General features: G+C 45.3%; 2 protein-coding genes across 2 annotated transcripts; both read left to right on the top strand.

Annotated features, from left to right (window-relative positions):
* The first annotated feature begins 5613 nt into the window (after positions 1–5613).
* Positions 5614–6153, top strand: LOC125119287 (annexin-2 receptor-like). The gene has a single exon (XM_047766125.1). It carries the CDS (start codon positions 5614–5616, stop codon positions 6151–6153), a length of 540 nt encoding a protein of 179 aa, XP_047622081.1.
* An 8875-nt stretch (positions 6154–15028) lies between these two features.
* LOC125119288 (annexin-2 receptor-like) lies at positions 15029–16241 on the top strand. The gene has a single exon (XM_047766127.1). It carries the CDS (start codon positions 15424–15426, stop codon positions 15976–15978), a length of 555 nt encoding a protein of 184 aa, XP_047622083.1. The 5' UTR covers positions 15029–15423; the 3' UTR covers positions 15979–16241.
* Positions 16242–23341: the final 7100 nt, after the last annotated feature.

The following is a 23341-nucleotide window of genomic DNA, read 5'->3' as shown; positions in this document are numbered from 1 at the left end:
TTCAAGCGCGGCCTCTCCGAGTGGGCCTCCAAGAACAGCAGACAGGCCGCCCGCAGCCCCGAGGACGCCACTCTCCCGGGCAAGCGCCGCTGCTCTGGGGCTCTGGCCCTTTTTGGCCCCGAGTCCATCTGAGGGGCCCTCTTGGCATCTGCACGCAGCTCTGCCGCAGCCTCCACCGCGTTCTCCTCACCCTCCCCGAACTCACCCAGAAGTTCCGGATTCCTCAGGCCCAGCTGTTCTGGCTCCCTCAGGCTCTAACCAAATCCCAGCAAGATTCCCTTCCCTTCGGATCCTCTGTAACTCCTTTGCCAATGCCTGCCAGCGACCAGGCAAGCTGATCTGCTGCGAGATGGCTGGAGTGGTAGCCAAAAGGATAATGACCTGGAACTAGTGGCCCAGGAATCCAGCCACCCTGCCCTGAGTGGATTGACTGAGAGCCCTCTGATCCCAGAGTGAGCATGACAGAGGGGGTGTGATAGTTGTGCTAGTTGTCATCTGCTGAGTGTCTTTTCCAAGGTGCCAGACTTCCCACTGGAAAGGGATTTGAACCAGGGTATTCACCCCTTCCTGGCGGTGAAAGCGAGCTCTCTCTTGAGGACAGGGGCTTGCAAGCTGGTAATCACTGTATCAGGCTCAGTAATGGAAAGCACTGTTTTTTTTTTTTGCCTTTTTCAGGGCCGCACCTCCAGCATATGGAGGTTCCCAGGCTAGGGGTCCAATCAGAGCAACAACTTCTGGTCTACACCACAGCCACTCCAGATCTGAGCCACATCTGCAAACTACAGCACAGTCACGGTAATGGCAGCTCCTCAACCCACTGTGCATGCGAGGCCAGGGATCAAACCTGGAACCTCATGGTTCCTAGTCGGATTCATTTCCCTTGTGCCGCATGGGAGCTCCAAGGGAAAGCACTTTAGAATTCCCCCAAACTAGATGAATCCCAGTACATTTTGACTCCCAGTGTTTCTGAGAAGCTATTGTGAACCTGTCAAATTTCCAGTTATATGCAAATATGTAACACAGAAATGGAATAATAACATACATACCCTTATGTAGCTAGCTTTCTTCATTCCACAGAAGGAAATGTCTTAATGTCATTTAGCCACTGGATACATTCCTGTTGGAATTTAAAATTCTTTATTTCAAATTTTCCACTACACTACACTGTTCCCAGTTCTTAGTTTTGGTTTTAAGCATGCTGAACTGGTGGATATTTAGGGGAGAGTGGAGGACTTGTCCTTGGTGTGTGTGTGCTGTGTGTCATTAGTAGCTTTGTTTTTTAAGAATATGTGCTTTATAAATTTAATTATGTCTTTATTTTACTGTATCAATGTACTGAATACAGTCCCATTTGCAGGTTAGGAACTGTGTATTACCCTGCAATGTGAAGATCATTGGTAAAATCAATGCACAGTGTCTTTTGCAATTGGTAAAGCAAAAATGAAAGAAACAGGCCCTTGTTTTCATTTCTGCATTTTTTAATTTTTAGGAACATGAACCTCATTTAATAAACTTTTTTTTTTAATTTAAGCAGTATGAATGGTATTTTGCTTTCAATAAAATCGTGTAAGTACATTTTACATGTTTCAGATGAGGTTTAAGTCCCTTACTGACAGAGCCTGGGAGCTAACCCTGTGTTCCTTGCCAAGTGGGCCTCTAGGGGGCAAGTAGCTACAAAGTTTCCTTCTTTGGCAAAGCAAGGAGAAAAGAGCCAGAGAGAGGGTGCCAGAAAGACTCAGTCATTGTGCTTAAAACCTCCTCTTGAGGAGTTCCCATCGTGGCACAGTGGTTAATGAACCCAGCTAGGAACCATGAGGTTGAGGGTTCGATCCCTGGCCTTGCTCAGTGGGTTAAGGATCCAGCATTGCCATGAGCTGTGGTGTAGGTCTCAGACGTGGCTCGGATCTGGTGTCGCTGTGGCTCTGGCGTAAGCGGGTGGATACAGCTCGCATTAGACCCCTAGCCTGGGAACCTCCACAGGCCGTGGGAGCGGCCCTAGAAAAGGCAGAAAGACAAAAACAAAACAAAACAACAACAACAAAAAACCTTCTCTTGAAAGTGACACTCCATGACATTTGATATCCTACGTGACATCTTCATTTCCTCTGTGAACACTACTGCATGTGCCCTGCTGTTTGATGACTTGTTTCGAAGAATTGGGCTGGAGAATGATAAGGAAAACCTTTTCCTCCTTAGCGACCCTTAGGTCAGACTAGCATGGACTTAGAGAAAAACCTTGCCTCCCTATGGTGGGCAGTGTGCAGGGTGAGGTGTTTCCAGAAGGCCAATGGCAAAGGAGCTCTATTGCTAGGTCTCAAGCAAAGTCAGCCTTTAAATCTGGGTTGTATTGTATGTGGTGAAGGTGGATAACTGGCGATGTGAGAGTCTACTGTGGGATAGTAGGCAGGTGCAATGTGTCAGGGGCTCACCAGAGGTTAATATGCCAACATCGAAAGCAACAGATGAAATGTACTCTTGACAATCTTAGAAACACACAAATGAATGAAAAATAAGCTAAATTAGATATATAACCGAATAACCTTACAGCAATTGAAGAAATACGGACACAGGAGAATATTACAAACCTGGCTGATACAAAACACACATGAAAAATAAAATAGTTTCTAATGGGAAGAATTGCAATAGAAGAATTATTCTATTCCAATAATAGAATGCAGGTAATTACATTGAAAAGGATATGAGTCCTGCAAATAACAAAAAAAAGAAAGAAAAAAGGAAAAAACAACCAATGAAAATATGGCACTCTCAATGCATTTGCCCATTAGGTAGGAAAAGCATAGGATATGTGAAGTTTCTCTCTGATTCAGATCATCTAGTGTAGAAAAAAATAGAAATATTACAATTCTAAGTAGGCATGGGACTCTCCTTTCCCCCACCCCTACCTATTCACTCTTGTATTTGTTTCCCTTCCTGATGTGCTGGCATGACGACCTGGAATTTCAATCCAGTTCCTGCCCAGGGTAGCTTCCTATGCTGGCAAGGATCTATCACTGGGGAGTCTCAGCTCTAAAACCAGTCAGTCTTCTCTGGTGTGCTAAATTACTCGACTTATGGAGTGTAGATTGTCAGCCTTTCCAGGTGAGTAGAGGCCTTCTTCCCCCCCCACCCCGCCTCCAGTGCCCCAGCCAATGGAAGTGACAGACTAGCACAGGGCTTCTCTCCCCAGGGACCTTCCTCTCCTCCCATCCCCCTCCTTTAACTCAATCACCAAAACCCTTCACAATGTCCAGAGCTCCTCCCAGAAAGGTGTAGTTTTCTCCCCAATCCCATGAGCCTCCGAGGCAATTTGCAAGGCAAATGAGACTCTGTCCCCACCTACCAGCACAAGCAGCTCTCCCACCCCCACAGCAGACAGACAGTATAAAAGGCACTCTCAGAACCAGGCTGCATCTTTCACCTCTTGGCTTAGAAAGGCTCCTGGTCTCTGCCTGGTGAGGAGGCTGAAGCCATGGAAGCCCACGCACCCACCCTGGAAGAGCCTCCCTGGAGATGGGCACATCCAGAGCCCCACATGCCCCCGGGCCTGAACCGAGAACAGGCCTGGGCCTGGGCTCTGGATAACTTCCCTGCGCTGAGCCGCCCCTCCTGCCAGCGTCCCCAGTTCTGCGAGGACCCGCTCTACTGTGCCTGTGGGAGGCTGCCACACGCTTGTGCCAGACACACGGACCATCCTCCAGTGGAGATCTGCCCAAAGCGCTGCCGAGACCCACGCGTCCGAGAGCCAGTGGCTACTCCGAAGCCGGGATGGAGCAGCAGTCCCCTCAAGAAGAGGCCGAAGCCACAGACCTCGAGGCACTGCTGGGCCTGAACAGCCAGGAGATGCCAGCAGCCGCCCAGGCAGATTAGACACGCAGCCAGATCGCCTCCAGGAACCCAGGCCGACAGCCACCCCACACCCCAACCAAGCTGCAGAAAACCCAGGGGAACTTGGCAAGGCAAGGACCACGGCCTGCCACCCGGCCCACACTTCCCCCTTCGACCCACGTCCTGGACTGGAGCCTCGGTCAACTCAGCGCTGGCCCTCGTTTTCCTGGCTGGACTGCTCCCCTAGGCCCGCCTTGCTCCCTTGCTGGGGGAAGAGCCTCCAGGTCTCTGTGGTGCAGAACACGCCTTATAGGTCCTTCCTTTCCTGGATTCCTGACAGGTTTTCCAAGGAGCAAATCTCTCTTCAGGAATCCATCCTCTCTCAAGGAACTTTCTTGTAGCTGTGTTCAGAACTGTCATGCTTCTCTGTTCATTCCAATGTGATTAAAACCAGTTTCCTTATTCTCTGCCTGTGCAATTGACTTGAGTGGGTGGAGTCAGGGTTAAAAGCGGTGTTTGGGGGGGTGGGTGTGTGGAGGTGGGCTTCTGTGGCTCAAAGGGGAGCTGGGGCCCAGGTCAGGGCTCAATAACATCAAAGCCATCAAAGGGGAACAAGGAGATAGAACTTTGGCGAACTTGGTGACCTGTATTAAACTCTTCATTTGTTTTAATGCTGCTAAAGTAGTAACTCCCCAGCACAGCTTGGGAGTGAATTTGAAAGGCTCTGTAGAAAGGCAGTAATATGGCCATATGCATGAAATGTTTCAATGTGAATTCTCTTGACCCACAATTCCACTTCTACAAGCCAGAGATGGCAGTTTAAATAGAAAGGTGTGGCTCAGTGGCTCTGAATCTGACAAGCATCCAGGAGGAAGCTGGTTCAATTCATGGCTTCACTCAGAGTCAAGATCCAGCATTGCTGTGAGCTGTGCTGTATGTCACAGATGTGGCTCTGATCTGGTGTTGCTGTGTCTGTGGCATAGGCCAGAGGCTACAGTTCTGACTTGACCCCTAGCCTGGGAAGCTCCATGTGCAACGGGTACGGGCCTAAAAAGACAAAAATGAATAAATAAATTAATTAAAGTGAAAAGTGAAAAGACATGTGCTTGGGGGTTCCCGTTGTGGTGCAGTAGAAACGAATCCAACTGGTATCCATGAGGATGCAGGTTCAATCCCTGTCCTCCCTCAGTGGGTTAAGGATCCAGCGTTGCCATGAACTGTGGTGCAGTAGGTCTGAGGCAGCTCGGATCCAGTGTTGCTGTGGCTGTGATGTGGGCCAGCGGCTACAGCTCCGGTTCGACCCCTAGCCTGGGAACCTCCATACGCCGCGGGTGCGGCCCCAGAAAGACAACACAAAAACAAACACACACACAGAAAGCGTCAGGCACTTAGGAAACTTTTCACACAAGGGTGACTTTCCAAATAGCTTGTCTTGTCAGAGCCTCTGTACCTATAGTTCTTTAAAACAAACACGCAAGATTGCTGTACACCTATAAATGGAATAAAATTCATCAACTCCTCAAAAATCAATCAAACAGGCAAAGGACAACAACAACAATTAACCCTATCAAGTCGACAAAACTGATTCACCTTCAGCCAACTCCACCCAAGAAGATTGGATTTGCCCAGAACCTCCTCAGGTCCCCGCTTCCTGAAGCTATTTGCAACCTGAGAAAATGGCACCGCCCACCCTCACACCCTCTGATTGGATCCCCAAGGGCCAGGCAAAGTATAAATTCGCCAGGAAGGGACCCCGGGAAACATTTCCTCCTCTCTCTGCGCAAAGCCATGGAGCAGACGGCTCCCCGCTGCGTGCGCGACGCCTGGGATTCCGCAGAGGACTCCCAGGAACCAGAGGCGCTGCAAATCTTGAGCTCGGGGGACCCCGGAGGCTGGCGGCTCCCTCTGTATCCTAGTCTGGGCCAGCTCTCCTGGGACGACGAGGACGTCAGTCGGGAACTCCTCTCGACCCCCTGCGGGCTTCTGCGCCCATTCTGCCCGAGGCACGGACCCCGAGCTCAGAGCGCCTGCAGGCCGAGCGCCGAGCCGCTCGCCCCGCACACGCACACGACGCCCGGGACCCGCCGCCAGCCACAGGCGCCCCGGGGAGAAGCGGCCGCCGCCCGCCCCCAGCGCTTCCCTGGGCGAGTCTTCTGGCGCCCAGGGCCCAACAGCTGGAAGCCGAGACCTCTGACCGCGGGGACCCGACCAGAGCATCGCCCTCCTCCTGGCCTGGGAAGGCACCACCCGACGTCCCCACGCTGGTGGCGGCGGATCTCCCTGAAGTGGCTGGCAAACCCCCAGGGCTGCCTCGCCCGCTGCCTTTAGGTCCTGGAGACCCTGCATCCCTTCATCGGAAGATCTCCTAGGACTGATGTTATTACAAAGACACCTCTCCGGTGTCCCAAGCATGTGACAGTGCCGTCTTCATTAGACCTTTGTGGATTCTTCTGTCCCTCACCTAATAAATGGTACAAAATCCCAACAACTCTCTCTTTCCCTGTGTTCCTGCTTTGGATTTGGGGGAGGGATCTGGCGACAGGGATCAGATGGCCAGTGCCAGTTGGGACCCTCTGTGCCTTGATCTCCTGGGCACAGCGGGGTGGCCAGGGATCTAGCAAAGCCAGGGTCAACCTGGGTCACATGTGCTGGGTGCTGGAAATTCAGCAAAAAGCAGCCCTGGGAATTCCACTTCACTGGAGAAATGCTCCTGCTCCCTGGCACTGGCCCTTTCCCCTTCCAGTCCCTCTGCGGGGCCAAAAGCTCTTCTCTTGGTACTCCTCAACCTTAGGAGGGGTATCACTTTTGATAAACACCAACAACTCCCTTTTGAAATAATGCCTGGGCAGCCCATGCATGTAGCGGAAGGTGTGTATGAAGCAGGGATTCTCAAAGGCAATAAATGGTTCACATTATTGTCAGGGACCCATCCAAGCACTTAAAGAAAACTGACTCCTCCCAGAGCAAGACCTTCGGAACCATGGGTTACAACCTGAGATTCTGTCCACTGGAAAAGACACCAAATAAAGCATTCTTCACAGCCACGTTGGAAGAGATCAAATCAGGTATTACCAACAAGCCGTAAGCTCTTGGGGTCACATTTCTCAGCTCAAAAAGGCCTCCTCTCTCGAAAGGACCACAAGTCTGGTTTCTGACACCTGGCTTCAACTGGCTAACACAGGCACCAGAGGTTGAGAAGAAGACAAGAGAGCAGGGGTAGACAGCTAGCCCAAGAGTCTGGACCTGGCCTGTAAGATGCGTGGTACTAGCTCAAACTCTCTTATGTACCAGGTGCCTGTCTATCAAAGGTGAAAGTCATTGCTTTCTTTCTAGCTATGCTTTTGGCCCAGCGGTCAAGATGGAAAGAAACGCCTGAGGGAAGTTATCAGAAAGAGTTACTACCAGGGGCAGCTTAACTGATTGTTGAGTGTATCACCAAAGTTCCAGGTCAACACAAGCTGATTTAGACCCCTGGTACTTCCCATCACTGACTTTTCCGATATTCCTAAGGTTCCCACTTAGTTACAGGGACCTCCTTCGGGCCCACCATTTCAGGTTCAAGTTCTCCAATGTATTACTATGTCCATCTCTTGTCTAACACGATCCTGGGTCCTTAGACACCAGACATGCGGCCCCTATCCTGGGTCCTTACCCTAGGACCCCCTCATTGTGTCCCCTACTGGATTAACCGATAAGGGAAAGATGCAAGTCATGTGTGCCAGCGACTCCGCCACCTCAGACATCATACAGATGGCTTTTGGAAGGCCTGTAAAAGAGGTGACCTATAGTTTAATACCGTGCCAACAAAGCTCCCAACTGATGAAGCTATCAATGAGAGCAATGAGATCCTCTGGGAGGAATCACTTAAACGCTCCCTAGGTTTTGTCTTCCTATCGGGAATTGGAACAGACTCCCAGAGCACCTAAGTTCCAGGCGAGTAAGAAAATCTCTTGGAGTTCCCGTCGTGGCGCTGTGGTTAACGAATCCGACTAGGAACCATGAGGTTGCGGGTTCGGTCCCTGCCCTTGCTCAGTGGGTTAATGATCCGGTGTTGCCATGACCTGTGGTGTAGGTTGCAGACGCGGCTCGGATCCTGCGTTGCTGTGGCTCTGGCGTAGGCTGGCGGCCACAGCTCCGATTAGACCCCTAGCCTGGGAACCTCCATATGCCGCGGGAGCGGCCCAAGAAATAGCAACAGCAACAACTACAACAACAAAAAAGACAAAAAAAAAAAAGAAAAGAAAAGAAAAAAAAGAAAAGAAAATCTCTCTTTGGCAGAGAGAGCCAAGGTGGAGGTAGCAGGGAAAGCAGGGACTTGGCCTTGCTGGCGAAAGTGCGGATGCGAAACCGCGGGCTGAGCGAGAGGAGTGGTGAGTAGCACAGCGCCCGCCGCTGCAATGTCGTCGGAGGGACGGATACCGGGCTTTGCGCCTCCTCTCCAGGGCACACGCGGCGCGGAGAGCTGCGGCTGAGCGCGGACACAGGCACGAAATCGGCAGAAACTGCACTTCTGTTAAAAGGATATAAGTGCGTAGTAAGTCCTAAAAGGCAAATATACGTGAAAATGAAACAACCCCATCACATCGCTAGCAGAGCTAAACACACCGATAAAGAATTTTTAAAAGCTCACCATTCAGGCAACCTAATCCTACAAAGAACAAACAGCAAACATCCTTGCAAGGTGCAGGGATCCTTAGCTTTGCAAGGATTTAGCCTCGCTAAATTGGTGTTGGCCGCGCGGAAAATCTCATTCCCAGGCACAGCCTGACTTGTACGCCAGTGAAGGGGGAGCATGGGGGACAAGGAACCTGCCAAATCGAAACCAGCTCTAAGCAAATGCTTAGCGGTTGCGGCCAGCCATCCCGGGGGAGAAAGGGAAGGCCTCCGGGTTGCGATCGCAGAGAAAGCGCTGGCTGGGCTCTAGTGGAAACTATTTCTGAGAAAACGCCGGCCCAGTGCACTTGCCGAGGCCGCAACAGACAACCCGCGGACAGAGCGCCTGAGGGTGCCCGACCAGCAAGGCGGGCGAAGGGCAGATGGCTGTGCTGTGGCCAAAGGCAAAAGTGCCTCTTGGCGCCTTTAAGGGTGCTGCCACCTAGAAACTGCGGACACCGAGAATTGAGCGGTGCCGACACCGAGAAAGATCGGAGTTGCATGCGATGAAATGAAATGAATGGAATGGGATGAAAATTTCAAAATAAAACATAGACCAGGCTTGAAAAATCCCTTTAGCACACCAAACAGAATGAGCCACGTAAGCAAAGATAAGTCGAGCTTATTTGAGAACTTACGGGAAATTTAACTCAAGCTATTTCTCGTAAATGCCTTTGAAAACTATTAAAAAAAAAAAAAAACGAACAAAAACCCTCAAGTAACCTTCCTAAAATGGAATAAACTAACCACCCGTTAGCCAATCCCCTGCCCTCTGGAAATACCCATTGTAATAACCAATCACCGTAAAGGTCAAACGACTTCCTCCCCGTTTGCTTTTTAAGCTGCCCTGAAAGCTCAGTCCTCTGAGCTTCATACTAGTTTTAGGTTTGGAATCTTCCTGTTTGTGAACAGTTTGTTTCTCCCTCAATAAAACATTTCTATCCGGTAAAGCTCTCTAAATTTTCTTTTAACTGTTGTTGTCAGAAGTAGAATGGGTAGAAGAGCCCTGAAGAAAACCTCAAAGCTGGTGAGTAAGTGGTGCTAGTACCCAGGGAATCCATTGCACTCAGTGATTTCTTTTGGGGATGGGCATATGGAGGTACTCAGGCTAGGGGTAGAATGGAGCTCCAACTACCGGCCTGTGCCACAGCAACCGGGGATCCTAGCCGCATCTGCGACGTAGAGCCGTAGCTCATTGCAAAGCCAGATCCTGGTCCCACTGAGCGAGGCCAGGGCTCTAAGGCTTTTCCTCCGGATACCGCTAGGATTTCTTTCCGCTGCGGCGCCACGGGAACTCCTACGCTCAGAGATTTCTGGTGGATCTGGAATCCCAGCTCTGTTCCCTTTGTCTCTGCTCTCGGATTTCTTTCAGGCACCTTTATGGAAGCTTCAAAAGGTAAGAAGCTCGTGTTTTGGAAGTGCTGTTGGAAACCTGGCTGTGTTAAAATGCCTTAGGGAATTCAAAGGCAAGTACGGGTTCCACTTGGTCCAAAATTGGAACCAGGATCTTGTGCCTTTTGGGGAAATGGGTGAACTATCAGATGATTTGTGGTGAAATGAAATTTACATTTTCAGGCAGCACAAGAAAATGTAAACATAAAATTCTTTCTCTCTCTCTCCCTAGTACTCCTCACCCCTTTCATCTTCCTCCCTGCCTCCCTTATGTGCAGCCTGCTCGTGCATAACACATCAACCATACCTCCTCAGAAATGGGAATGCCTGCTCCACTGCAATGATTCTTTTTCTCCTCCCCACCCCCTACCAAAGCCAGCAATGTAACTTCTTCAAAATTGCACTTTCCCAAGTCTATGGAGGGGGTGTCACAGGGACATACAGCTTGCTTTGTGTGTGTTTACTTGGACATTGTATATTTAATGGACTTTATGTGATATGTCATCACGTTATTTTGATGTAGGATCTTTTGTCTGGAAAATGTATATGACTGTGCCTTTAACGGCTAACAGGAGGAACAGTTCTCAGAGCTTCTAAGCTGGGTTATAATCTTCACTTTGGCTTTTATAAAATTCCCTTTTGCTTCTTAACTTGATCCATTGAATTTCCAACAACGTTTGCTTCACATTAGTTGGTAGGATATCAGACACCCACCAGCGAACACCTGGAGTCTGCTCTGAACCTACAGTTTTCACTCCATTAGTAGAACTTAAAACTCAGAGCAAAAAAGGGAAAAGAAGCCCTTTTATTTTATTTTATTTTTTGTCACTTTGAGGGCCGCACCCGCGGCATATGGAGATTCCCAGACTGGGAGTCTTCTCAGAGCTGTACTACAGCCAAAGCAACGCCAGATCCGAACCAGATCTGTGACATTACATCACAGTTCACGGCAGTGCTTGATCTTAACCCACTGAGTGAGGTCAAGGATCGAACCTGAAACCTCATGGTTCCTAGTCGGATGGATGATGGATCTAGGGCAGGTAAGTAGCAACCTTGTCATGGGGAGCGGTCAAATATTTGATCACCTAATGCTGTCTACCTAAGGATTAATGAGCAAAAGAAGAAAATGACTATATACAAAATCAATAAGGAACAATGACCTACTGTATAGCATGGAGAAACCTAGTCAATACTCTGTGATGGCCTATATGGGACGAGAATCTGAAAAAGAATGGATGGATGGATGTGTATGACTGATTCACTTTGCTGTACACCTGAAGCTAACACAGCATTAACATAGTCAACTATGCTGGAATGAAACAGTTTTACTGTATTGGAATGGAATAAGTGGAAATACATTGTTCTGATGAAAAACTGAGAAGAAAACCAAAAATAAGCCAAAGTGCACCAAAATATATCCTTTTGATTGAAAAACATAATGGGAGGAAAACAAAAAAAGAAGGGAGAAAATAGGAATAAATCATCCTAATGAAAAATTGTAAACGGGGGCGGGGGGGAAGTGTGCATGTTGAAATGTATCATCCTGATAAAACCAACAGAAAACAGTAACAAAACGTACTGTGAGGAAAAGAAATCCCAAAAGTAATAGTAAAAGAGCGAGAACCGAAATCAATCGTTGCAATGAAAAATCATAAAACGCTGTAAAAGACAGTGAACAAAAATATATCGTTGTGATTGAAAAACATAATGGGAGGAAAACAAAGCAGAAGCAAAAAGAGACAGTAAGCCTACATAAATCATTCCAATGAAAAATCATAAATAATTATAAGAATAAAAAGCAAACTGAAATAAGTTGTTGTGAAGAAAAAACATATTGGGAAGAAAACAAAACGGAGTGAAATAAATGGTTCCTATGAAAAATTGTAAATGGGGAGAAATTGGTGCAATTAGCATTCTCATAAAAATCTTTACTGGAAGGAAAACCAAAAATAAATAAAGCAGTGAACAAAAATATATCCTTTTCATTGAGAAACATAATGGGAGGAAAACAAAAAAGGAAGAGAGGAAATAGAAAGAAATCATTCTAAAGAAAAATTGTAAGGGGAGAAGTGGTGCAAATCGAAATATGTCGTTCTGATGAAAAAACATATCTGGAGGGAAAAAAGTCATAAATAATAAGTAATAAATTATTGCAATGAAAAATCATAAGCAGGTGAAAAATGAAAGTGTTAACTGGAATAAATCATTCTAATGAAAATCGTAAGTGGGGGGAAGCCATACAAATCGAAATATACCATTGTAATGAAAAAACGTACTGGAGGAAAAGAAACCAAAAAAAAAAATAAAAAAACCAAAACAATCATTCTATTGAAAAATTGTAAAGGGGGGGAAGCGGGCAAATGGAAATATATCGTTTCGATAAAAAAACATACTAGGAAGAAAACAAACCCCAAAAGTAATAGTAATAAAAGACAGTGAACAGAAATAAATCATTCCAATGAAAATTCATAAACAGAGGGGTGAAAAGGAAAAGAAAAAAAAAACCCACACAATCTATTGGAATAAATCGTTCTAATGAAAAATTTTAAAAGGGAGGAAGACCAAAGGAGATCAAATCAAAATAAATCATTCTGATGAAAACCTGTAATGTGAGAAAAGCAAATAATAATAATTGCAAACCAAAATAAATCCTTCTGAAAAAAAAAATTTTACTGGGAGGAAAACAAACAAAAAAGGCACTGAACCGAAATATTTTCTTCCAGCTGAAAAACATAATGAGAGGAAAACACACCATAAACAAACAAAAGACAGTGAACCAAAATATATCCTTCTGATTGAAAAATGTAATGGGAGGAAAACAAAACAACAAAAAAGACAGTGAACCAAAATAAATCATTCCAATGAAAAATCATACACAAGTAATTATAATAATAAAAATCAAACTGAAATAAATCATTCTGATGAAAAAACATAATGAGAGGAAAACCAACCAACCAACCAAACAAAAATGACCAAACCAAAATAAATGGTTCTAATGAAAAACTGTAAGTGGGAGGAAAATTGGTGCAAATTAGAATATACCATTCTGATGTAAAAACCTAGTGGGAAGAAAACAAACCATAAATAAATAAATAAAAGACACAGATAAAATATATCCTTTTGGTTGAAAAACAATGGGAGGAATACAAACCAATAATAAATAAATAAATAAACAGTCATCCGAAACTCATCTTTCTGATTGAAAAAAGTAATGGAAGGAAACCAAACCAAACCAAACCAACAAACAGATAGTAAAGCAAAATAAATCATTCAAATGAGAAATCATAAATAATTATAGTAATAAAAAACAAAGCAAAGCAAATACGTTCTGATGAAAAAACGTAATGGGAGGAAAACAAACCACCAAATAAAAGGCAGTGAAATAAATGCTTCTAATGAAAAATTGTAAATGGGGAAAATTGGTGCAAATTGAAATATGTCATCCTGATGAGAAAACGCACTGGGAAGAAAACAAACCATAAATAAATAAATAGATAAAAGACAACTGAAATACATCTTTCTGGGAGTTCCCGTCGTGGCTCAGCGGTTAACGAATCCGACTAAGAACCATGAGGTTGCGGGTTCGATCCCTGGCCTTGCTCAGTGGGTTAAGGATCCAGCATTTCCATTAGCTGTGGTGTAGGTTGCAGACGCGGCTCGGATCCCATGTTGCTGTGACTCTGGCGTAGGCCGGCGGCTGCAGCTCTGCTGAGACCCCTAGCCTGGGAACTTCCATGTGCCATGGAAGCGGCCCAAGAAATGGCAAAAAAAAAAAAAAAAAAATACGTCTTTCTGATTGAAAAACCTAATGGAAGGAAAACAAAACAAAATAAATCGTTCTAGTGAAAAGTCATAAACAAATAATAAGTAAACTGAAATAAATCATTCTGATGAAAAACCAAAGCTTTAAAAAAGAGAGAGGAACCCAAATAAACCGTTCTAATGAAAAATTGTAAAGGGGGGAAGCGATGCGAATCGAAATAATCGCTCTGATGAAAAAAGTCCTTGGAACAACAAAAAGAGACAGGATAGCAACATATCCTTCTGATTGAAAAACATAATGAGAGGAAAACAAACCACAAAAGAAAAACAGCGAACGGAAATACATCACTCTAATGGAAAATCATAAACAGAAAGAGAAAAAAAAAAAAAAAAGCACAGCAACTTGAAATAAATAGCTCTGATGAGAAATCTTAAGCAGGAGAAAACTAACCAAAAGGAAACGCAAAGGTCAGCAAAAAGGGCTGAAAACTATGCCAGCCAGTTCCTGGGAGCAGTTAGCCCTCCTGCTGAGACCACACACCCGTCGCACTCCTAGAAAGGAGCCAGGCTTCCGGAAGGCCTCTAGGCTCTACACTGCCGAGCGACGTGGTCCTCCAGCAAGTCGGGAAACTAGCGGCGCTGGCTGGCAGCACATTGGTTCTGTGGCCAGAGACAAAATATCCCTTTGGAAGGGACCCACTGTGCTGCCCAAGAGAAGCACCTGGCTTTCAGAATGGAGGGGTCTGCGACCCAAACCATACCACACGGAGCGATGAGCCGCGCTGTCTTAGAGCAAAACACCGTCTTGGTGTGAAGATAATTTCTCTGTTTTGCTTTGTTTTGTTTTTGTGTTCTGTTCTTTTTAGGGTCTCACCTGAGGTATATAGAAGTTCCCAGGCTGGGGGTCGACGCCTAGACCGGCCTACACCGCAGCCTCAGCAACTCCAGGTCCCAGCCTCATCTTCGACCTTCCCCGCAGCTTGCGGTAAAGCTGGATTCTTAACCCACTGAGCGAGGCCAAGAATGGACACTCATTAATCCCATGGAATCAAGCTCTACAGTTTGGACAACCCCACCATCATTACCAATCGTTTCTTTGGCCAAAAAACTATTTCCGTTTTCACTTTAAACCCACCGGGTATCGTCTTCCTTCTAGCTAGACTGGAGATTAACCAGTTTTGACGGAAAAAGCCTCCATCTAATGCTACAGTGGGCATTGCGAAGACGGAAAAAGCCTCCATCTAATGCTACAATGGGCATTGCGAAGATGAACAGCTCCGGGGTGGGAGGTGGGGGGATACGGCGGTGCTAGGACCCAGTTAGGCCCTGGGAGAATTTAGGGGTTCTACTGCGGAGAGCTTTGCGGGCCCCCCCCCCCCCGCCCGCACTCTGATCAGACTGGAGCACGAGAAACGAGAAACCCGCAGTTTCAGTGCCACACCTCTGTTGCCCAGGAAAACACCCGCGGCCGCTCAAGACCACGCTTTGACAACCATCTCTGAAATGGGGTCTGTGCTCAGGGCTCTGGGACCGAATCTGTCTCCCAGAATGGTCCTCACCAGAACCATTTATCTCGCCTTACTATGCGCCTTACGATTTACTTCTATTCCTTTCTGTGTGTGTTGTCGTTATTTTTGAGTTTCCTACAACCCGGTTTTCCTGAGGTCTGGCTCGCCTCCGCCCACAAGCCGAGGAGTGCATAAATACCCAGGCCCCCGGCCCTGCAGCAGGCTGATTCCTCAATCAGTCCAAAAGCTCCCTCAGCCTGCTGCTGGCCCGAGGTCCCCTGCGATGGAGCAGCGTTTTCTCGGCCGCGTGAAGGAGGACTGGAACTCCGCAGACGTGGCGCCAGAGGTCCAGCCTCCACCCAGCGAGTGCTTAGCAGAGTCTGGGCCGTGGCCGCTCCCTTTCTACCCGGTACTGGATGAGTTCTCAGGCGACCACGGTGATTTCGGTTGCAAATTGCTTTCCAGTCCTTGCTGGCGCCTACATTTTCCCTTCGTGGGAGACCGACTCGGTCCCAGAGCCCCGAGCACCTTGGAACCAAGCCCAGCCCAACTGGCACCGGGAGGAGAGAGGGACCCGGCACCGGAACCCGACGGGCGCCGGCTTCAGCAGCTGGCGTTGGCCAGACCGACCGGGCCCCGCGACGGACAGCAGGACGTCGAGACCCCTGACAGCGGGCCCCCTTCAGAGGACCGGTCTCCTCCTGCCCCCTCTCGGTGGAGCCGCGACGGGCTCGTCTCTGGCTGCTTCGAGTGGATCGGTCGCACCCTGCGCGCCTTGAGCTGCTGTGGCCGCTGCAGGTCCGTCTTTGGCGCCAAGGAGCCCTTGATTGCAGCCTGAGCCTGTTGGGCTCTTGCCCCAGGCAAAGATCCTCGGCTACAAAACCTACCCCTTACATGGAATAAAAACGCATTAAGACCTCAGTTCAGAGATGGTTGTCAAAGCGTGGTCTCTTTCCCCTTGAGCTTCTCGATGCAGTCTGGTCGCTTGGCACTTGCACCTTCCTTGTTGCACAGTGAGCTCAGGGAACAAAACTACAACCACTATTTCTGCTATTTTCGCCCAGCAGTCCATGGCCCAACTGTCCGTGGCAGTGCCTCTGGCTTTGATGAGCCCGACGTTCTGGCTGGCCGGCAGCAGTGGCGGTCTCTTCCGGGAAGCGCTTCCTCCCTCCCAGTACTTTCAAGCGTCCCTTGACACAGTTTTCCTGGCTGAGCCTCTGATTGGTGCATGGCCAAGAGCTGTTTCTTGTCCAACCGGAAGTGTTTCAGAAGGAGTGCTTCAAATCTTGTCCTTTTTGGGAGGGATGTTTCTTTCCAGTATCTTTTATATTATCACAAGGATATATTTCGATTTGCACCGCTTCCCCACCCCCACCCCCGTTCACAAATTTTCACTAGAGGAATTGATTTTGATTCATTGTCTTTTTTTCCTCCTCCCAGTACGGTTTATGGCCAGAAAGATATACTTCGATTTGCACTGCTTCCCAAACCTCCGGCTTACAATTTTTATTAGAACGGTTTAACTCCATTGACTGCCTTTCCCCACAACTACGTTGTTCCAATAGAACGATATATTTCCATTTGCACCGCCTCCCCTCCTTTACAATCTTTCATTAAAACGATTTATTTTCAGTGTCTTCCCCATTACGTTTTTTCATCAAAACGACTTATTTCTATTTGCGCCGCTGCCCTCCTTTTACAAATTTTCATTAGAATGGTTTATTTTAGTTCTTTGTGACTTGGGGGCGGGGGGGGGAATTGTTTCCCTCCTGTTAAGATTTTTCATAGATCGATTTACTTAGGTTCCTTGACTTTTTTTGTTTCTTTTCCTCCCCGTAATGCTTATCATCAGAACGATATATTTCTGTTCCGATTTGCACTGCTTTTCCCCGCTGTTTACAATATCTCACTACAAGGATTCTTTTCGGGTTTATCTTGTCTTTTCACCACAACGATATTTCGATTTCACCATTCCCTCACCACACACCCCATTTACAAGTTGTCATTATGTCGATGTATTTCACTTTTTTGTGCCTTTTGCTGGGGTTTCTTTTCCTCCCCGTAATGCTTATCATCAGAACGATATATTTCTGTTCTGATTTGCACTGCGTTTCCCCGCTGTTTACAATATCTCACTACAAGGATTCTTTTCGGGTTTATCTCGTCTTTTCACCACAACGATATTTCGATTTCACCATTCCCTCACCACACACCCCATTTACAAGTTGTCATTATGTCGATGTATTTCACTTTTTTTGTGCCTTTTGCTGGGGTTTCTTTTCCTCCCAGTAATGCTTATCATCAGAACGATATATTTCTGTTCCGATTTGCACTGCTGTTTCCCCCTGTTTACAATATCTCACTACAAGGATTTTTTTCGGGTTTATCTCGTCTTTTCACCACAACGATATTTCGATTTCACCATTCCCTCACCACACACCCCATTTACAAGTTGTCATTATGTCGATGTATTTCACTTTTTTGTGCCTTCTTCTGGGGTTTCTTTTCCTCCCAGTAATGCTTATCATCAGAACGATATATTTCTGTTCTGATTTGCACTGCGTTTCCCCGCTGTTTACAATATCTCACTACAAGGATTCTTTTCGGGTTTATCTCGTCTTTTCACCACAACGATATTTCGATTTCACCATTCCCTCACCACACACCCCATTTACAAGTTGTCATTATGTCGATGTATTTCACTTTTTTTTGTGCCTTTTGCTGGGGTTTCTTTTCCTCCCCGTAATGCTTATCATCAGAACGATATATTTCTGTTCTGATTTGCACTGCGTTTCCCCGCTGTTTACAATATCTCACTACAAGGATTCTTTTCGGGTTTATCTCGTCTTTTCACCACAACGATATTTCGATTTCACCATTCCCTCACCACACACCCCATTTACAAGTTGTCATTATGTCGATGTATTTCACTTTTTTTGTGCCTTCTTCTGGGGTTTCTTTTCCTCCCAGTAATGCTTATCATCAGAACGATATATTTCTGTTCCGATTTGCACTGCTGTTTCCCCCTGTTTACAATATCTCACTACAAGGATTCTTTTCGGGTTTATCTCGTCTTTTCACCACAACGATATTTCGATTTCACCATTCCCTCACCACACACCCCATTTACAAGTTGTCATTATGTCGATGTATTTCACTTTTTTGTGCCTTCTTCTGGGGTTTCTTTTCCTCCCAGTAATGCTTATCATCAGAACGATATATTTCTGTTCCGATTTGCACTGCTGTTTCCCGCTGTTTACAATATCTCACTACAAGGATTCTTTTCGGGTTTATCTCGTCTTTTCACCACAACGATATTTCGATTTCACCATTCCCTCACCACACACCCCATTTACAAGTTGTCATTATGTCGATGTATTTCACTTTTTTGTGCCTTTTGCTGGGGTTTCTTTTCCTCCCAGTAATGCTTATCATCAGAACGATATATTTCTGTTCTGATTTGCACTACGTTTCCCCGCTGTTTACAATATCTCACTACAAGGATTCTTTTCGGGTTTATCTCGTCTTTTCACCACAACGATATTTCGATTTCACCATTCCCTCACCACACACCCCATTTACAAGTTGTCATTATGTCGATGTATTTCACTTTTTTTGTGCCTTTTGCTGGGGTTTCTTTTCCTCCCAGTAATGCTTATCATCAGAACGATATATTTCTGTTCCGATTTGCACTGCTTTTCCCCGCTGTTTACAATATCTCACTACAAGGATTCTTTTCGGGTTTATCTCGTCTTTTCACCACAACGATATTTCGATTTCACCATTCCCTCACCACACACCCCATTTACAAGTTGTCATTATGTCGATGTATTTCACTTTTTTGTGCCTTCTTCTGGGGTTTCTTTTCCTCCCAGTAATGCTTATCATCAGAACGATATATTTCTGTTCTGATTTGCACTGCGTTTCCCCGCTGTTTACAATATCTCACTACAAGGATTCTTTTCGGGTTTATCTCGTCTTTTCACCACAACGATATTTCGATTTCACCATTCCCTCACCACACACCCCATTTACAAGTTGTCATTATGTCGATGTATTTCACTTTTTTTGTGCCTTTTGCTGGGGTTTCTTTTCCTCCCCGTAATGCTTATCATCAGAACGATATATTTCTGTTCTGATTTGCACTGCTTTTCCCCGCTGTTTACAATATCTCACTACAAGGATTCTTTTCGGGTTTATCTCGTCTTTTCACCACAACGATATTTCGATTTCACCATTCCCTCACCACACACCCCATTTACAAGTTGTCATTATGTCGATGTATTTCACTTTTTTTGTGCCTTTTGCTGGGGTTTCTTTTCCTCCCAGTAATGCTTATCATCAGAACGATATATTTCTGTTCCGATTTGCACTGCTGTTTCCCGCTGTTTACAATATCTCACTACAAGGATTCTTTTCGGGTTTATCTCGTCTTTTCACCACAACGATATTTCGATTTCACCATTCCCTCACCACACACCCCATTTACAAGTTGTCATTATGTCGATGTATTTCACTTTTTTGTGCCTTTTTCTGGGGTGTCTTTTCCTCCCATTATAGTTTTTCATCGAGAAGGATACCTTTATATATTCGCGCGCCGGCGCGCGCACACACACACTCCGGTCTTATTGGGCCATACCCATGGCATAAGGAGGTGCCAAGGCTAGGGGTGGAAACTGTGCTGTAGCTGCTGGCCTATACTACAGTCACAGCGACTCAGGATCAGAGCCGCATCTGCAATGTACACCACAGCTCATGGCAACGGAAGATCCTTAAAGTGCTGATCTAAGCCGGCGATAGAACCTTTGTCCTCAAGGAAGGTAGTCAGATTCGTTTCCTAACTTCCTGTACCTTTTTTCCATTTACAACTTTTCATTAGAATGATTTATCTCAGTTAATTGTTTTTTTCTGGTTTTGGTTTGTTTTCCTCCCATTATATTTTTTTCATCATTACAATATATTTTAAAAAAGAGAGCGAATCATATATTTCAATTTGTATTGTTCCCCTCTAAAAATTTTCATTAGAACGATATACTTGTTTTTTGTGTCTTTTTTTTTCTTTTGGGCTGTATTTTCTTTCCAGTACTTTTTTTTTCATCAGAGGTATATATATTCTGATTTGCACCACATTCCCATCATTTACAGTATTTCATTGGAATGATTTTTTTTTTTTGGTTCTTTTTTTTAAAGTTTGTTTTCCTCCCAGTACGGTTTCTCATCAGAACAGTATATTTCTATTTTGATCTGCACTGCTTTTTTCCCATTTACAATTGTTCATCAGAATGATACCTGTTGATTTGCACCATTCCTCTCCCTCCCATTTATAAATTTCCATTAGAGCAATATATTTCTTTTTGTGTGAGGCATTGCAGCTGTCAGTATAAATATTCACTAGCTGGTCTTTAGCCAGTTAAAAAGCTCAGGTTAAGGCAATTGATTTGGCTTGTTGTGTGGACTTTGTTTCTGGTAAATAAGAACTCTCACTTATGTTCACTGTGGATGTTATTTCATACCCCGCTCTATAATGCCTCTGCTCATCCTTTAAGTAGGAACCATCAGTAAATCAAATTAGATCAGCTTTGTCAATAGGAGCTTCTTCTTGGTCATTCCTGTGAACAAGAAGATAATCTGTTAATAAAAGGCAGTTCTGGAACAGAAGTTGCAGGGTTAAGGTTATTTCATCAAAACAAGGTAATGCTAGGTGCAGAAAGCAACAATACTTCATAAGAAATTAGCCCACTTACAGAATAGTGCTGCATGTGGTGAGTGTTCAGAAGAGACTCAACTGAGTCTGGGACATAAATAAAGGAAACCCTCATTACTGTTTCTTCAGCAGCCTTACATAAGACTGTCCTTGCTGAAATAGCCCCTATGCAAGGTGGAAATCCATTTGCTACTCCATCCAATTTAGTTTTAAAGTGTAAAAGCAAGTCAACTACAAACTTTTTCGTAAAAGCATCAGAGTAAGATGATAATTCTATAAATGACAAAAGACTTTAAAAACACTTTAGGGAGTTCCCGTCGTGGCGCAGTGGTTAACGAATCCGACTAGGAACCATGAGGTTGCGGGTTCGGTCCCTGCCCTTGCTCAGTGGGTTAAGGATCCGGCAGTGCCATGAGCTGTGGTGTAGGTTGCAGACGCGGCTCGGATCCCACGTTGCTGTGGCTCTGGCATAGGCCGGTGGCTACAGCTCTGATTCAACCCCGAGCCTGGGAACCTCCGTATGCCTCGGAAGCAGCCCAAAGAAATAGCAAAAAGACCAAAAAAGAAAAAAAAAAAGTTGGTAAACAGACTTCAGCAATTAATGCTTCAGTATTTTATCTTATTAAAAATAATCTAGAAAATCAATGGATTTCTATCACTTAACTTAATTTAACAGAACTCTACAGCTTCAAGTTACCAAAAATCTAGAGAAACTGTTTTTGGGCAGACATAACATAAAACATAGTTATTTTTAAAGAGTTCACCCCAATACTTTTTATCTCATTTATCTCTGCTTCATTGCTTATGAGGACATCGTCATACGAAGTTAATTTTCTTGTTGATAAATTTTATAACAAAGATAACACGAGCTTATGACTTTCATTAAACTGAGGTGCAATAAAAGTATTATAATGTCAATGACTCCAAAGATATGTCCATATTAATTAAACTATCAACTTAATCTTGTTTTTATTCATTTAAAATTCATCCCAGCCCAGGACACTTTAAAACTTTGGGGCTAGTTTATGTTATATTAACAAATAATTGATTTGTAAGTGCCTATTTTTAAGTCAAGTAAACAGAGCTCTTTTATAATTTTGATAACACCATCCAAAGGTAGAGACATAGAATATTTATAACATGCACACAGACATATGTAGATACAGAAGTACACAGGCAGAAATCTCACAGTTTTCCAGCTTGAGTTTAAAAAGGCTTCTTTTCCCTTTTTCCTCTGAGTTTTAAGCTCTACTAGTTGGGTCAAACTGTAGTCTCAGGCAATGTGGACTGTGTTCAATGGAGAAGAGTTATAACTTCAAGCTTTCTCCCAGAAATACTTTTTTTTTCCTTTTTTCTTTTTTTGCTATTTAGGACTGCACCTGCAGCATATGCAGGTACCCAGTCTAGAGGTCCAATAGGACCTGCAGCCACTGGCCTACACCACCCAGCCACAGCAACGTGGGATCCAAGCTGCATCTATGACCTGCACCACAGCTTGTGGCAACACCAGATCCTTAACCCACTGAAAGAGGCCAGGGATCGAACCTGAAATTTTGAAAACACTTCTTATGAAGATGACTTTCTCTAACCCCTTATGAAAGAAAAACAGATTTGGAGTGTGAAAAGAGCCCAATTTAAGAGTTAAGAAAAGTGGAATTCCCTTGTGGCTCAGTAGTAAGGAGCCCAACTAGGATACTTGAGGACTCAGTGGAAGGAGGCAGGGGTTAAGGATCTGGCATTGCCATGAGCTGCAGTGTAGTTCACAGACATAGCTTGGATCTGGTGTGGCTGTGGCATTGGCTGGCAGCCACAGCTTTGACTGGACCCCTAGTCTGGGAGCTTCCATATGCCTTGGGTGAGGCTCTAAAAAGACAAAAAAAAAAAAAAAAAAAAAAAAAGACAAAAAAAGAAAGAAAAGAGAAGAAATGTACTTGTGGCAAGTGTTGGCTTCATTTCAGTGAAGAGACCAGCTGGAGTTCCAGTGGGTGGCTGTCCATCAGGGAGCTGCACAGGCTTTGAGGCATGGTTTCCCATTATTATTTGGTAAGCCTCATTCAGATATGATCTGAACACATTTCTGAGGGCAGCGTGGTGGACCGAATGTGTGCTGCTTCTGAGTCTAGCTCCCCAAGGAATCACCCTTGAGCAGGTTCAACTCTCTTCCACATCTCAGTTTCTCCCTCCAACACTCTAAAATTGCCCTGGGTGCTCAGAGCACAAGGTGATCAGCCCCTATATTATGGATTCTCTGTGAGCAGAATTTACTTCATGGTAGTAGTGGGATCCCCTGTAAGTCCTATGTGCACCATCACTGTCACAAGGATTGAATCTCTGACACTTCCCCTAGGTTCTCAGTCACCTGAGAAAGCCTTGTGGCCAGAAAGAACAAATGTCCCTTTTCTTAGGAGCTGAACCTCTCTCATTTCACTAGCAAACAGTTTCTTCACATCATATATACACAACCTTTCCAATTTAAGTCAAAAATTTAAAAAGCCAG

Source organism: Phacochoerus africanus, unplaced genomic scaffold (assembly GCF_016906955.1).
Source record: "Phacochoerus africanus isolate WHEZ1 unplaced genomic scaffold, ROS_Pafr_v1 Scaffold_34, whole genome shotgun sequence".
Taxonomy (NCBI): domain Eukaryota; kingdom Metazoa; phylum Chordata; class Mammalia; order Artiodactyla; family Suidae; genus Phacochoerus; species Phacochoerus africanus.
This window is presented reverse-complemented; position numbering and strand designations above follow the sequence as displayed.